The sequence below is a fragment of the Agelaius tricolor genome, unplaced genomic scaffold (genome assembly GCF_023055355.1).
Source record: "Agelaius tricolor isolate 1412-34295 unplaced genomic scaffold, bAgeTri1.0.p SCAF_38, whole genome shotgun sequence".
Classification (NCBI taxonomy): domain Eukaryota; kingdom Metazoa; phylum Chordata; class Aves; order Passeriformes; family Icteridae; genus Agelaius; species Agelaius tricolor.
In genome coordinates this window covers 4152368-4168965 of record NW_027269298.1, presented here as the reverse complement: position 1 = coordinate 4168965, position 16598 = coordinate 4152368, and the positions used below count along the sequence as shown (strand labels likewise).

The window sequence follows — 16598 nt, the reverse complement described above, 5'->3', positions numbered from 1 at the left end:
TATTTTCTGATCCCTGCACTAAGCTCCGTAGCAGCCAAAATCATTTTGACAACTGACTCACTGAGCAAGGCATATGCTGGGCCTCTGAGCCTCTACCAGCAGGAGCAATGCTCTGCAATTACAGCTTTTCCAAGTGCTGGTTCCTTGGAGATGCTCAGAGAGGAAGCACATCTGAATCCAAACAGGATCCCCACAGTGCTCCAAGTGCTGGGATAACCCCGTGTATGCTCCGAGGAACCTCCTGGGCAAACGTCCCATTTGGATGTGACAAAGAACACTGGCTCAGGGTAAGCAGCTCCTCATTCTGTACATCCCTGCCTAGGGTGGATGTGTTAGCCAGGGATGGGAGGCATCAGCACCCATCCATCTCTCTGGGCAGCAGCAGAAGAGGAGGCTGAGTTTCACCCATGGCATTCCAACAATCCTTGGCTGAAGGGCTCAGGAACCCCAGGGGGGCTCAGATCTCATTAACAAGGGACACTTCCCTCTGGGCTCCTCCAGCTCCTTTCAGCTGCTACCAGAGTCTCATTAATGTAAAAGCTTCTCACCTATAAACACCTCAATATATCAAATGTATGCTTGGAGCTCCTCCTCATCTCTGCTCCAGGAAATCCCTTGCCTGTGCACTCTTCCATCCCATCCAGTTATGCTGAATTCACCTTCCAGCTATGGCTGATGTAGAAAGTTCTGAGGGAGACTGGCAGTGCTGTGTGGAAGAGATGGACCTGGGAGGTTCCCTCACAATGCTCTGAAGTTCTTCTCTTTTAGGAGAAATATAAAGAGGCCTTGAATTTGCCTGATTATGAAAAGACCCTTTTCTTTAGTTCCAAAGAACCAAGAGATGACTGTGACTATTTCCAGCACCTCCAAGTATGGATGGTTACATTCCATTTGTTGGATGCTCTCTCAGGATTCCATCTGGGTGGTTCTCCCTTGTTAAATGCCCATAATCCAGTGGGATGCTCATTTATTGACTGCTCTGTGCCCTTCTACTGATTTCAGCTCCCATTCCTCTGGAGCTTTCCCACTCAGCTCTGCTATCACACATAACCTACAAAAAGTTCTGTGTTCCCAGCCCTTGCTTCTGCTTTCCTCTCTACCAGGTGTGATTTCTAATGCAGGCCAAGGTGTCATTGAGGCCAGGATGTCATTACTGCCCTCAAACAGTGCCTGAAGAATCTCAATTACCAACAGCAAAGTTCAAGCCTGGCTGCCATCCAAGTCATTCACCTGGTTCAATGTGTACGTCAGAGACTGAAAAAAATGTGCTGTAATTATTGTGTTATTAAAGCACAATGGTTTAATTTTATTTCTTTGTGGCACAAAATCTGCATCTGTGATTCACACCTATTGTGTAGGGAATATGATTCCACTAAAACCAGTAGCTGGGATCGGGTCTACAAGGTTGTTCAAAAGGTCTAATAAAAATCTTGTGTTCTTTAAGGATTAACAACCGAATCACAAAGAAATATTGTCAGGACACAGAAAAGAATAAACTCAGAGGTGGTTCCAGTGCTGACAAGAGCTGTACAAACTGAGATCTGAGCAATTAGAAGACACAAAGAATACATAATTCATAGATATTTTGTACTCAAGAGTTTGCACACAAATAAAACATCTTATAAATCTTCAGCAGCTTGCAGAAAGCTGCTGAGCTGTCTTTTATTTGTGGAGCAGCAAGTGGCAATAGTACAAAAGAGAAATCCATAGCTCTGATATGTCATCCCTCCAAAATGGGTAATTTAGGGTTATGGTTTTGGAATCAGCACATTCTTCAGCAAGTTTCTTCCAAGATTTTTTTCTTTCTTTTTTTTTTTTTTTTTTTTTGGTGAAAAGAAGTAAATCCATGTCACTACATTAAAAAAAAAAAAAACACTTCAAAACCTCAGAGCTGTGAGCCACCACAAAATGAATGACATTAATGTTTCTCTACATGCCTGCATTCCAGAGAATGGAAAGAAAATAATGGGTGGGAGAGAAGGAGAAAATAACGTGGAGGTTGCTTTAATGATTTTTAAAACCCGTATGAGAACCTGTAAGTTTGTGTGAGCCTTTATCCCATGTGGAGGAGAAAAGTTACAGAACTCCCTGCACAAATCTCCAAATGAAGAGCAGCTTCTCAGGCTGTGTTCACGGTAGTCAAGCACTGCAGCTCCCTGGAGAATCACAGAGAAAAATCCAGTAACCACTGCACCCACAGGTGATGAAAAACCCACAGGTTTTATTCCAGGGGCTGTTACGTCAAGGCAACCAACACAGCTTAAATCTCATGTCAGGCCCACACATAAACGAGTGGTGATTCCCTGCTGCAGCTACAAGCAATAATAAATCTATGAGGCATCTCCATGAAAAGCTGGCAACTTAATTTGATTAAGAAAAAAACCCCCTGTGCTAAGAAATGAGACACAGCTTCCCAGCCTTGAATATTCCACCACCGTCCTGTGAGCTGAATTCACGCACGTTAGTAAGCAAATGGAAGGGCTGCAGCAGGCAAAAAAAGCAACCCTCAAGTACATTATTGCCACAAATTCTTCAGAACAGCTTTTCCTGTCATTAATCATCTCTTGATTGTGCTAGCAATAAGCAACACAGAAGGAAGCAGGGCTGTATTTTAAGGTGGATGGTTAACCCACAGGTAGAGCAAAAATTAAAGAATGGACTTCATTCGGCTGGCAGAAAAGGGGATTTGATTTGGCATTCTTGAAGGTAAAAAGGCACTTTTACAGCAAGCACAAGAGTTCTAAGTCATGGTCACTCCCCAAGGCATTAAGACTTGTCACATGAGCAGCCCACTTGGATAAACACAAGAGTTCCCAGCATGTCCAGAGCTGCTGGATATCCAAGGGACTGAGGAGCAGCTTCCAGAACAAGGGAACGTTCTCAAGGGGCAAATCTTCCTGAACAGCATCTGCTGGCTGATTCTGAGAACTTTCTGTTTACTGAATTCATGCAAAACAATGCCTGGGATCTCAGAGCAGCAGCTGAGCCCCTCAGTCCTGCAGTTCCAGCAGCAGCACAGGGAAGGAACTGACCTTGTGATCAATAAATGGTTCAACCCATTTGTTTACAATGAGATAGTTTAAATCAAAGTAATTTAAACACAACTAAAAGGAAGATGGGGATTTACATAGGAAGGGGAAGCAATGAAGTTTTTTCCCAGATCCTTGGTACCAGCAGTGCTTCCTTATCTCTCATTTCCCAGCTTATGAACCTTCCCAGTGTTTGCCAACTTATTCAAATATTTTGTAGGAAAACTAAGTTTCTACACAAAGTGACAGAATATACTTTAGATGTCTGTAAGAAAAGCATGAGAACCTATGTATCTTAAATTATGCATTCTAAATTCAATGAGGAATTTAACATATTAGAGAAAATAAAGTTAAACTTGTATTTCCCTCAGAACACTCTCTGTGACTCCTAAAGGCCAGATTCTAACACTGGGATGGACAAGAACACCTGCTTACATGTTTGTTAATATCAGCTCAACTATGTATGCACTTCTCTGAAAATCCTAAAACTTCCTGCTGTAAAGAAAATGAGATTTAATTCTGTGTCTCAGTGGTCTAACAGGAGGTATGAGACATGAGAGGTAGATGCTGTTCTTCTAGAGAGGAACTAATATAACTACATATGAAATAGAATAGAAAAGAGAAATGAGAAGTGTGAGACTCCCCTCTTAATATTTTCATGCAAATATCATCATTTGAAACACCGCTGAAATCTGTCCTTGATTAAGTTCTATTTTAGCAAGGCACAGAGCCCCAAGTAAAGCAGTTCTGCCTACTTATATGTGCCCAGTCAACTGTTCACATAGTTTAAATGTTACTTCATTCCCTTAACCACATTCTTTCCACACAGTTTTATGTCTCTGTGATATTAAAACTGCAGTTGTGTCGGACTTGAAGCTCTGTTTACCAGCAGAGAATATGCTGTGGGAAATCCATAACTACTTCCTGAACAATATTTATGTGGGAAGTGGAATATTTAGTGGATTTCAAGCTGTATTCAGAACATACTGAATGCATATTAAGCAGTTGAGAATCAATTTATTCCAAAAATCACCATCTGAAATTGTTTTCATAAACATGAATACTTTGTTGTCCTCATTGCAGCCAATTCTCTTCACTAACAGAGAAATGAGACTTGCAAACAACTTTTCCCCTCAATTTATGCTTTTTTGTGTGCTTTCCAATAGACTGGATAGCAGAACATCAGCATGTGGAATGCTATAAATCCATGGAATAGCTGCATTTTTAACCATGGACTTCAATTCCAGGGCGAATTTATGTGGTCCTTGGCTAAATATATCCTCCTAAGTAAATTACTCATGCATCTGCCTGTAGGAAAGCTTTCTGCAGATAAAGAATCTGTTCCCAAATGCTACATCTGACAGCACATACGGCACAAAGTTCCATTCTTTCCTCAGTGGCAAAAAGCCCCCCAAGCTGAATAAGGTGGAATGCACAGGTCCCTGCTCCGTCTGCACAGACTGCTCAGGAGACAGTTTAATGCTGCCTGCTTCCTGCTCCTTCCAGTAGAATAAATATCTCAATGTATCAGTCTACTACATGTTTGTCTCCAGACCCTGTAAACAGAGGGATTTCTAAGCTCTTGTGAAGCACATCCCCACATTCATTTCCACTTATCCATGCAGAAGACAGCACAAACACATGCCTACCCCTGTGCCTTTAGCAGGATGGGGAACTCAGACACTCTCATTATCCTTTTTTTCCCCTCTCTCTTCTATGTTTCCTACTTCTTACCATTGGAGTTGTCCTGGTCCAAAGGATTATCTGGTTCCATTACTTCAAATAAAAGCATCCAACATGCAGTTCTCCATGCAGCAGAGGCATAAAAACACAGCAGTTGCCTAAGCTGATTCACCTGATTTATGAATTAGTGCAGCATCCATAAGAGGCTGTGTTTCTTCTTTTGTATTACATCTGGCTCCTTTTCCAACTCGATGGCTGGGTATTACAGCATGCAGGCCTTTTTCCAGCATCCTCTTAATGCATTATATTTAAAGTAGCAGCAACCTTTTTCTCCCATCCCCCAGACTAAGTTACAGCAGTAACTAGGCTGAGCTGGCAGCAAGCGCAGCTCATTCAGAACAGGACCTGCAAGCGTTCTCCGAGTCGTGGTGCTGCATAAAGAGCATGATTGATACAATAAAAAGTAAGCAGGCTTTGACACAGCACGGGATGCACTGCACAAAATCCCACCAAAACCAGGCAGAGGTCCTGAGGGTTTGGGGAATGCCTCGCTGAAACCAACAGTCTGCACCCCCTCACGCACAAACACAAATTATGTCCTGTTCCCTCCTCCTCCCCCTCCCCGCTCCAATCTTTTATAACCCTGGATCTCCTCCAGCAATAGTCTGTTCCTCCACTCAGTTTATAATAAACTCTGCCATTCCCCGTGTCCCTCGGGCTGGCATGGAGAGGAAGGAGGCTGTTTGCACAATGAATAGCCCAGCCCGCGCCTGACTGGGAGGCAGCTCCGGGACTCTGTGCCGGGCGCTGCGAACTTGCTGCAGCAGCAGCCTTTGGCTGGGGACCTCGTCCTGCATTTCCCTGCTCTGCCAAGCCAGGGCTGCTGCTAGGCTGGCGTTGGAAAAGCTCCTGCAAAGGAGCTGAAGGACGAGCCCCAGCTTGGCTGGACTCGGAGGGTAAATGACACCAGAGCCTCTGCACAGAGCCCGTATCAGGTGACAGCCGGATCGCAGCACTGCAAGGCAGGTCACCTTCACTCTGCTCCTTGGGCCTGCCGCTGCCTCCTCGAGACCTCTTGTCATTCACAACTGCTCCCTGTGCCTCAATCTTCTGTGATAGGGACATTGAAATATACCTGAGCTCACGGGAAAGGAGCTGAAACCTCCCAGCTTTGCATGTTTTGAACTTCTTAGATAAATGATACAGTACAAGGGCTGAGGAAGAAGACTCCGCCACCTGGCTGAGAATAAAAATTTCCTTTTCTCTGAAGATAAGTCCACAAAATAACAGAAAAATATATCAAAGTGCAACTCTAAACCAAGCTGTGCCTCCGAAAGGTAAATTCATATTGCTGTTACGACAATCCTGAAATAATTCCTCAAATCTAGCTTTCAGGATCAATTTTACCTCGAACCCACAATTCAAACTCTTTCCTCCACACTCCAGCGAAGGCATTAAGACATACCTCGTTTCAAAAGAATGTTTTTCACAGAATCCAAGGCAAGAATCGCTCTAAGCACCTAGAGCAGCCTGAGCGCATTTTGGGGTTGCCGTGGCTGGTGCCAGAGCCCCGAGGCAGGCAGGGGCTGCTATTTCGGGCCCTGGGTAACGCTCCTGCCTCAGCAGCTCCCCCTTCCCAGCGCCAGGGAAGCGGCTCTGGCGCTCCCCGCTGCCGCCGGGGGCTCTGGGCTGTGGGCGGACAAATGAATGGCTGGCTGAAGGCAGCAAAACACGGAGCTCTGCCTGGAGGAATTAACAGCAGCCTGACAGGACTCTGCGGTAATTGTGCCTTGCAAACCCATTTTAGCACTGTTCCTGAGGGCTAGGCCATATTAATAGAAGAAAGACTCATTTCCATCTATTTGTTTTAAGTATTGCACAGTCTATAGCCTGTTAAATACTGTTCTGAGATCTCTGCCCTGGGGGAAATTACAGTGCTGCAAACCCTCTATTCTCCCCCCTCGCACCCTACGCTCCTGATGTTCTTTACAACTTCAATACTTCTCCCACTCGCTGACAAAACAAAAAAAAACCTCCCTCTTTCCACCTTCCCCACAAAAACACCTACTCGGGACTGCAGGCACACGGCACAGCCTGTCAGCAGTGCTCCACCTGCTCTGGGTCATGTCCATGGGCCAGGAGCAGTGCCTGATGCAAGAAGGTGTCTTAACTCCTGACTGACACATTGAATTCCTCCAGGATGTCAAAAATGGGTATGGAAGGGATTTGGAGACCTTTGGGAGTGAGGAGGCCTGAGCAGGTATCATGTGCCTGTTCTGTACCCCAGGATGTGGGGATACACAAACACAGGCTGTGACTCACTGACTCCTCGATCACAAGGGACTAAAAATGCCAGGAGAATCAGGACTGTCGACGTAAAGGAGCCCATGGTTCTGCAAGGAACATCTGAGTCAAGACAAATTATATACAGAGAAACAATTTGTATTCTGCCATGAAACAGATGCTGCTTATACATAATAGAGACAATTTTGAGCCAGAAAAGAATAAACACCTGTGAAGTCTTTCCTTGAGGAGAGTCAGAAATAATCCAGGAATAGTACAGAATAGCTAAGATCAAGAAATCAAGATAGGAAAGTGAAAAGCAATAGTTGTTTAGACCTCAATGATTTTTTGTGACAACCAATTCGATTTTAATGACATCCAAATGATTTGCTAATCTCTAGTTACAGACCTAGTAAAAATTAATTCTTAATGTGTAAGTCAGAATGATGTCAATATTTTGGCTAAGACTCTTCACAATTCCTAACAATTGAGCAATTGTCATACCTTCTTTGTTTGAGCTCAGCTCATGCAGAGAGGCAAAGGAGCTCATGCCATGATTGTGAAAAACAAGGGACAGTTGGAAGACCAGGGCTTTGATCACTCGGGATTTTAATTGCTCAGGCACTGAAAGGAAAACTGCAGAAGTGAAGAGGGAAATGATTTTCAGACAAATGCCTGGATGGTCAGGGGCTGTGCTAGACCAAATCCTCGGAAATGAGCCAAGCTCACTGAACTAATGAGCGTGGAAAGAGAAGTCCAGCGAGCACAGTCTCTGCAATGCCCACGAGGTCAATGGAACACAAAATGGAGAGTTTTGGAAAGCTGACTCTTCAAGGAAGGAATTTAGAAATTGTTAGATGGAAAGGGAAATTAAATGTCTTCTGTTACTGTCTAATCAGAGCATCTCTGCATTCTCCTCAATAGCTGGTTTGGAGACAGAAAAAGAACTTCTATCTAATTGCCTAATGGCTGCATGATGTTTGCTTCAGCATCTTTTATGTCCCAGGCTCCAGTTGTGCTCAATATGTCAGACTACACTGGAGGAATTGGGAGCTGCTACTTCCTAACTCCTATGTCTTTTGCTAACAGATGGAATCATCACTCACATTGGCATTTATTTTACACCATAACATGAAATTGTAAAGAAGAAAGATGACCCTTGCTTCTGGTTTGCTGTAAAGCTTGGGGCAAATCACCTCATCTCTCTTTTATCAGCCACACAGATCAGCACTGAATCTTTATCATGAAGTAATTGTTTATTTGTAGATTAAGCAATAGCCTAAGTTTGCAGTGTAATGTGGTGATATAACTGGTCTTGAATTTATTTCAGGGGAAAGGGTTTCCTTTGCAGGTCTGTTTGGACCAGGTTTCCCCACTTCATGTGTGGCAGCAATAGAACACAGCCAGCAGAGTCTATAAAAAGCCTGTTTTCTGTTCTACCAGGTGCCTAAAGATCTACAGGAAAAAGTAAGTCGAAATATTGTATAAACAAGTGCAGCCAAGAGACATTGTGAAAACAACACTCCATTCTTCAAAATAATATTCCATTCATCCAGAAGATAACTCATCATCCTCAGTAGTGTCCCACTGTGGGAGAAACCCACGCCGGACTTGCTGAACCTAAAGGTCTTTTCCAGCCTCAATGGCTCAGGAACTCTGTGACTCTCCAAGGGGCCATGAGAGCCCCTGATGAGGCTGCAGGGAGGAGCGAGGGCAGCTCCAGCTGCTTTTCCGGGGAGCAGAGCGGGCTCCGCTCCCTGGCGGCGGCTGGAGGCGGCTGCTGGGAGCGGAGCAAAGGCGCAGCGTGGTGCCCCAGCTGCTGCCACCGCCCGGCCCCTCCCGGAACACAAATTCCCATGTAGGAGGGAGCAATCAATGCCTGCGGGTTGAAAAGCCAGCGAGGCACAGACCTGCTTAACAAAACCCTTTGCCAAGGTTACCGGGGGTGTTGTCAAAGCCTCCTCTTTTGTGAGGGCTGAATAACAATTCATACCCAGTAACCAGCTTCAGTTTCTTTGGCTTTACCTGGCACATTTTCAAAGTCACTGCTCATGGCTGGGGCTGTTCCCATTGAGATTCAGCTTATCTTGCCCTGGACAGCAAGTGCAAGGATCATCCGACTCCAGAAGTTCATGCCAAAGCCCTTTTGTGCTGCTCTGCTGCTTGAGCTGAACTACAGCTCTTAGAAATGTGCTTGAATATGTCACAGGCACAAATGGAAATGATGCAGCCTTGGTTACTTCATACTGGGGGGGAAGAATTTCATTTAGAGACGTTAAATATTAGTGGGATCTTCAGGAGGCCCCAGCTGCAGAGCAGCCCCAGCCATGAAGATTCTATCTGTGCAAATGCTCCTGCTATGAAGTCAGCAGGCTTTTATCTTAATTTTCAGAAGAAGGTGATGCTCTAATCACACATCTGAGGTGGTAACTTTTCATCCAGAACTCAGCAAAGCTCCACCACAGAGAAAAAACATGTGCAAAAAAAGGTGTAATGATTAAATGGAGTGTGAAAAGCTCCAAGATGAGTGCTGGAGAAAGAGGCAATGTGAAAGACATTCCCCAGGAAATCAGTGCAAGGACTGGCTCCTGTCACACCTTCCCTCAGTGCTCTCAGTGCTGTGAAGCATTAGAAGTTTGGTGGATCAGCATGGTCTCTGGTGGAAGAGCAGCTCTGTGTCTGGTACATGCCCAAAGCACGGCACTTCCTGAACCCCCTTTGCCTTCAGAAGCCATTTGCTGAACAGACTGAGCCTTTTATCTCTATTTAAATCTCTGCCACAAGCTACTAAATCTTGTAATCATTAACAAACAAAATTCTAAAGAAAAGAAAACAACAAAATGCTTCAGAGTTACAGGCTCCATAGTAATTATAGAAAATACAACTATTGCTATGAAAGGAGCACACATTAAAAATTCTACTGTGAAAAATGCCAACAATCAAATGTAGTCAATATTTTAAAGACCCTCAAAATTGATAATAACATCAGGACATTGTTTCAGGGTCACTAGAACATAACATCACCTCCTGCTACTGTAAACCTCAGACTGAGGAAAGTGTCTCTGGGCTTCTTTAGTAAAACCCTACTGGCAGTTTAATGGAGGAAAATAAAACTAAACTGACTCCCGGGCAGAAATAACAAAAGGTCTGCAACACCCAGAGCTCTGTGCCCAATTTACCAAGCTGTCTGCTGAGATTCCATCTGAGCTGACTCTACAGATTCCTCACTGTGTTCCTGCAGTTGTCTCCTAGAAACAGGAACAAGAAGCATTTGCTGTTTTCTCAGCTCTTTTGTGAAACTCTGCAAAGCTTTGCTCACGTTCCGGATGCCCTGGGATCAGTGTGTGGATGGACAGCCTGGGACAGGGCATTTCTCTTCACTGCTGTGTTATGGAAATGAGAGCCAGCAGCAACAGGTGTAACACCAATGTATCATTAATAAAAACACTGAAAGTACCCACAGAATGTGCAATTCAGAGAAATACTCACAGAAACATCTGGATACTTAACCAGGATCCTGAGGATACCCAAACATTGGGTCAGTAGCTACAAGTGTAGACTACATTGAAATTTACTCACCCTTCCTTCCTGCACCAAGCTGAATTCATAGTGACTGGAGCTCTGAAGGGATCTTACTGCACAGCAACATGGGGGAAATCACATGCAGACTCTTGAAACATGGGCAGAAATTCTACCTGATGTTTCTGTGAAGATTCAGGCTAAAAGAAATAAAATGCAGATAAACTACAAAATCCTCAATAATGTCTGCTGGAAAAGTGGTCCTGATGTAGCATTAATACATCTTTTTGCATATTGAATATCATCTTTTCTTCCCTGTTCCAGTATGGCCAGTGTCATACTCAGTGTAAATGAGGGAAAAAACTGACACCCAGGTCCCCTGAAATCTTGATGGCCACAGAGCAGTAGATTATTCCCATACACCCATAGTTACAGTATAGAAATGCTGGACTCCTTTCCATTTGCAAGTTCTCTCCAGAAATACAGGGAACTTATAGAAAGAAGAAAAAATTCCAGATAGTGTTTGGGCAGGTGAACAAAGCTGCTGCTTTAGAATGTGGTGTGAGCCCCCAAAGGCCGCCAGTCTGGCTGCTCTGAGCCTGCTCCTTCTTTGCCTTCATTTAGTGCTTCCTGTCTTTCCCTGCTTCTCTCCCCTTCAGTTTAGAGATTCAGCCAATTGTTGTCCTCCTAGATCAAGCAGCTCCTTCATTTCAGTGGCTTTTTGAGGCTAAATTGCTCCATATGGGCTCCTGCATTATGTGAAGCTCCCATAACAAAATGCAAAGGTTTTGAGATAACTTTTGTTTGTTGCTGTCACTTGGAAAGTGAAACCCAAGATAAATGATGGCTTATTCTTTCTTAGGGTTTCTAATCTGTTTCTGGTTTAAAAAAAAGCTTATAAATCTCTTTTTGGGATATTACTGTCAGTCTTCCTTTTTGTTGTCCAGTAACTTCTGGTTTCACATTCACTTTTCAATATTCTCCCTTGCTTTAGGCAGAATAAGAGTATGAGAACACAGTCTCTGTTCTTACTCAATTAGCTCAGCCTGAGCCAAGCCCTCAGAAACAGATCGAAATACCTGACAGAGAAACCAGTTTTAACCCAGTTTCCATAGAATTATTGAGATATTGGTGTGGGTGTGAAGTACTTCCAGCAAATCTCATTTCAGACTTGGCTAGAAAATGCGAAACCTCGCTGAAATCAACAGGAAGAGGAAACATAAGGTGAAAAAACAGAAAAGAAATGCTCATCTTGGCATCCTTGGGAGGTTCAGACCTGCTATTCATTATGTTGATGAACAAAAAATCCTGACCAATCAATCACCTACCCTGCACTTCCTTTCCTGACTCCTATGATACTTCTCCAATTAGTCCACGTGAAGCTCATTCTTTGTCTTTCATACAGAGTATTTTGGGAATCTGAAACAGTTATTTGGGAATCCCACCCTCTTGATTCATGCTTCTACCACAGATCAGCCCTCAGGTGAGGGATGCTTCACCCATTTACCCTGAAATACTTCTTAGCTCAGCACAGATGAAGGTCAAATCGAATTAACATTTACTTACAGCATTTTAGGCAAAGACAAGAAATGAAAGAAAACCATTTTAGTCTACTTTAATCCAAATTAAATAAACAAGTTCCTCTTTCTGTGTATGTGGGTGATTGATACAGTTGGATTTCCCCATTCTGTCATTCTGTCTCTGCTTACTTTGCCCACTCATTCTAGATGCCCTTTCCTGGTGGAACAGGCTGGGTTTGGAACTGATCTTCCTGTATATCTCATCTCCTCTAGAAACTCCAGTAAGGTGTTTCAGCCTCTTCATCTTTTCATTAAGTTCTTCATTTTGTGTCTCCAGTCTGACTTGGGGCAGTGTGTAGCTGCTTTAGACTCAGCTGCTGATGCTGCTTGTTCAGACGTGTGTGTCCACCCCTCCCTAGGCAAGATGAGCATCTCCAGACTCTCCAGTCTTCCAGCTTTGTTCTAACTGAAATTATTAGAATGGTTGGAAGAATTAAAAGTACTTTTTTTCCTTCTCCTTTCTAGCAGCCTACTTTTATCTGATTTAGCTGTGTCCTCGTTTGCCTTCTTATTCTGACAAGGAGATACAACAAATTTCTATAATCAGTTCCCATCACTTGATAGAATAATTTTAGTGTCAGATGAAACTGGCTTTGCCTGATGCTCAGAAATGCCTTTCAGGCTGCACAGACTATGAGATCCCCTCTTGGGCTGCTCTTCTGCTGCAGGTTTTTCTCATCAGCACAAAATCCTCCCCGTGTCCAATTCTGCAGCCCCAAGGGGCATGTCAGTAAAACACACCTGTCCCAGGATCCTGTGGAGCCCTCCTCAGACACTGGAGCCGGGGCTTCAAAGCTCTGTGAGTTCCTGTATCAAGCACCAATTTAATTTCCCTTTCTTCATCAATTCTTCATTCTCTCGTGATGTCTTGGCAACATTTTGTTCCCGTTCAACATTCATCATTAGCTTCTCTTTTTCTCTTACTTCCTTTTATATTCCTTTCCCTCCCATCTGCTAATTTAAAAGGAAATTGCCTGGTATTCAGCATTATCAGCCAATCTGTTTGCTGTGCTCTGTTCCAGTGCAGACCATTTCTCACACACTGAGCTGCTCTGCCTCACCCCCTACCCACTGTTATTATCCTCAAAGCCTGCATTTTCTTCCATATGCCACCTGGAGAGCTAAGTGCCCCTCCAGAGGTACTCAGCTCCCCAAAATTCAGTCTGTCTTTTCAGAGTTAGGATGTGGAAATGAAGATCCATGTGGAGGAAGTGAGTTTCCCAGGCACAGGCCTTGCTCCCTCCCAGGCAGTCCCAGCACAGTGGGCACGGTGGCACCCACAGAAAGGAGGGGGCCTGGCACCGTTCTGGCTGTTGGAGGAGCAGCACTCCCACCCACACACCCCACACCCAGCCAGGGATGGAGACCACCTCCATGGGATCAAGCTTTCTCTTGTGAAACAGCTTCTCACAGTCCCAAAGACTCCCCTCCCACCACATCAGCCCAGCTGTTGCCAGCAGTCCCTCCTGGAAGCACCTAAATCATTTCTGTTCCACATAGTTGGTTTTGCTGATCCTGCCTTGCTCAATATTGCACAGTTTGTGATTTCATTACTGACAATAACTCTGAGTTTGACCTCATGCTCAAAGCCTTTAAGATAAAAGATGAATAATACAAAGTCTCCTTTGATCCCTATCACAGTGGCTAATGCTGAGAGTAAAATGTTGAAACAATCCTTGATAGCAACGACAGGAGAGTTTTGCTTAGCCAGGGCCAGCAAGTGGAACTGGTGCTAATGTTTCCCACTGGAAACAACTCACAGGAAAGGCTTCATTAAACCTCCAAATGCCACAATTCTCCTTTCAGGGTCTACTGAAATAGTTTAGAGAGACCCCTTCAAAGGAGGGGGTACATTGTGAGTGATGGTCCTATTGAACTATTTAAAATATCAATATAAACAAAAATATGCATCTGTTTCTCTAGAGAGGAGATCAGCTGACAAAAATGATCTCCACTATGAAATGTCAGATGTGAATTTACAAAGTGATCAGATCTTTTCAAATTCATCATTACCTTGGCTTTAAACAGAGGAGTTTGGAATACATGAGAGAAGTGAGATTCCACCTTATCAAATACTATAGTCTGTATTCAGGCAGATGTTATAAAATATCTGTGTTGATCTGAACAGAGATTTGACATCTCTCTGCTCTCAAGTATGAGTGAGGTGTTCCAGCACATCTGTAATTTTAAGCAGGTAAGCAAACAAACCTGCTTCAAAGTTGAAGCATTTTTTACTTAACTGGTACTTTGATAAAAGCAAATCTTGACAAAGTCAGTGAAAGCCACACAACCTCAAAATAGCTAAGACCACGTTCTCTGGGGGAAATTAGGAAAAAATATTTATATATATATATATATTTAACTCTTTTAAAAAACCCACAAAAATGTCTAACTTTTGTATGATTTTGTTACTAATTATACAAATCTTTATGTGCTGAAATGAGTGAATTCTTGTGTAACAGAAAAGTAGATCAGAATAATTTTACTGAATATTGGAGCTTGACTCCTTACCAACTGCAGAAGGTATCATGCTGCTGTATTGTATGTTGCTTAGCAATATAATGTGAGAAGCAGCACCACAGTCCTTGACAGCACCATTGTCCATTGAAATGCTTGTGAAATATTACCTGGGTTATATAAAGGTAGCACACAGTCACAGAAAATAGCAGGAAGTTTCCAAGAGCACAAAGAAGGCTGGAAAGAAAAGGCATTGCTATTCCAATGGCAGAAAGGTCTCCCTGGATGATCTTTCACTATCTGAATACAGGCAGCATACATTAAATATGGAGAAATCATATCTGTGCAGTGTCCCTGCAGCTGTGCTGAGCAGCAACTCCTCCCTCCCCGGGGAGCAGCTGAGGCCAGGCTGTGCCAGTGCCCAGGGACCCGCTGGCTCTGGATCCTTGGCCTGCTTTGGAGGAAAAGCCTTGTGCCCTCACTCTGGCTGAGCAGAACACGGGCAAGGGAGAAGCAGTAAGCCAAGATGGATTTGTTCTGCAAAGAGATGACATGATAGAGCCTTATCAGTTAGATAAATGTGAATATTCACCTCTGGGGGCCTCCCAGCACACTCTGCACCCCTGTGTTTGCTTCACTCCAGGCCCTACAGCTGGGCTCTGGCAATTCTGAAGTGCCACATGACTGAGCTGGGGTGGCAGTGCCATGAGTAACTCCAAGGGTAATGGATTGCTCTGAGCTGCTGCAGGAGGAGCTCACAGACCCACCCAGAACTGTGTCACCAGCAGACTGAACCTGAACTCAGGACCTGGCAGTTCACAACACAATCCCTGGATTCACCGAGTGCTGTCAGCTGAGCAAGCATCAGGCTCATGTTCTTACTTGGTCACACAGAACTAACCTCACATTATGATGGTTCATAAAGACACAGGAGCATATCTGCATCTTAGTGAAAAATATTGAATGGACATGACAGATCCTAGGGGCCTTTCCAAGGAACAATTCAATATTCCCTTTTATAGTATTTGGCACACCACAGAGTTTATTCAGCTTGAATTAACTAATGGATTTGAGCATTCTCTTTAACAAAGAGAAAAGATGTTGAGTTCACTGACTGCACAGTTACAGAATGCTTTAGACAAATCTCACAAACTGATTTACCACAAAATCTGTGCTGGCTTTTCTCTAAACTCACAGGAACTTATGCCTCATATTTTAAAATGAGAATTTATAAAATGCATTTAGAACATCTCTTTTTGTGATAGATTTTTTACAAATAAACATGGGACGTTATTTGCCTTTATAAAAAAGTGAGGATTGACAAAGTAAAAGATGCTGTGCTGTTGAATGAAACCAAAGAAGAGAAGCAAAGGTTTCAGGTGGGACAATCCCTTCCAGCATGCCCACAAACCACACTGCATGAACACCCAGAGCATGGATTCAGAGGAGGATCCAATTCCTTCCCACAGAGCAGAACCTCATATTAATACAGTAGCAACAGTGAGACTTAACCTGTAATAAACCCCACTCATTTTCACCCAAGAGAAATCTGATTTTTGATCTCAAGGATTGAGATGGCACTCAAGGAGTATCATTTGCACTTGATATGTAAGACCCATTCTCCTAAATCAACGTGAAGTGAGTAGTTCAAGCAGGAAGGGCACTTAAGCTGAAAGTAATTATGTTTGTCTCCATATAAAACCAGCAGTGTTTGTTACAGAGACCTTCCTGAGCTCCCAGCTACTCCTTGTAGCAAACTGTGCAGCCTGCTCGTGGTGTTAAGGACACAAGTTCCCCTTGATGGTGCAGGAGTTCCAGAGAGGAACTGGGGAAAGGCCCTTAGAAAGAGCAGGTCCCCATATTTGTCCACAAAGGCAGCATTTTCTCCCAGGAAAAGAGAACAGGAGAACTTTTACAGGTCCCAGCTAATCACTGGGTGGTGTTCCCAAAACTTTGATATTTGAATAGGGGCTGCAGAACAATGTATGTGTCATCAGAAATATTGTATTTTCACGACAGCCTTTCTTCGGCCTTTGAATAATTTCAT

At 43.7% G+C, this 16598-nt stretch overlaps 1 protein-coding gene across 2 annotated transcripts in view; it reads right to left on the bottom strand.

The window, feature by feature from the left end:
• Positions 1-5289, bottom strand: part of DAB2IP (DAB2 interacting protein) — a 156874-nt gene extending 151585 nt beyond the window's left edge. The window contains exon 1 of one of the 2 annotated variants that reach the window (XM_071454441.1): positions 4764-5289. In XM_071454441.1, coding sequence (XP_071310542.1) covers positions 4764-4821 — 58 coding nt within the window. In that variant the 5' untranslated portion in view covers positions 4822-5289. The remainder of the gene's footprint in view (positions 1-4763) is intronic. The other variant, XM_071454436.1, reaches the window with a different exon arrangement.
• Positions 5290-16598: the final 11309 nt, after the last annotated feature.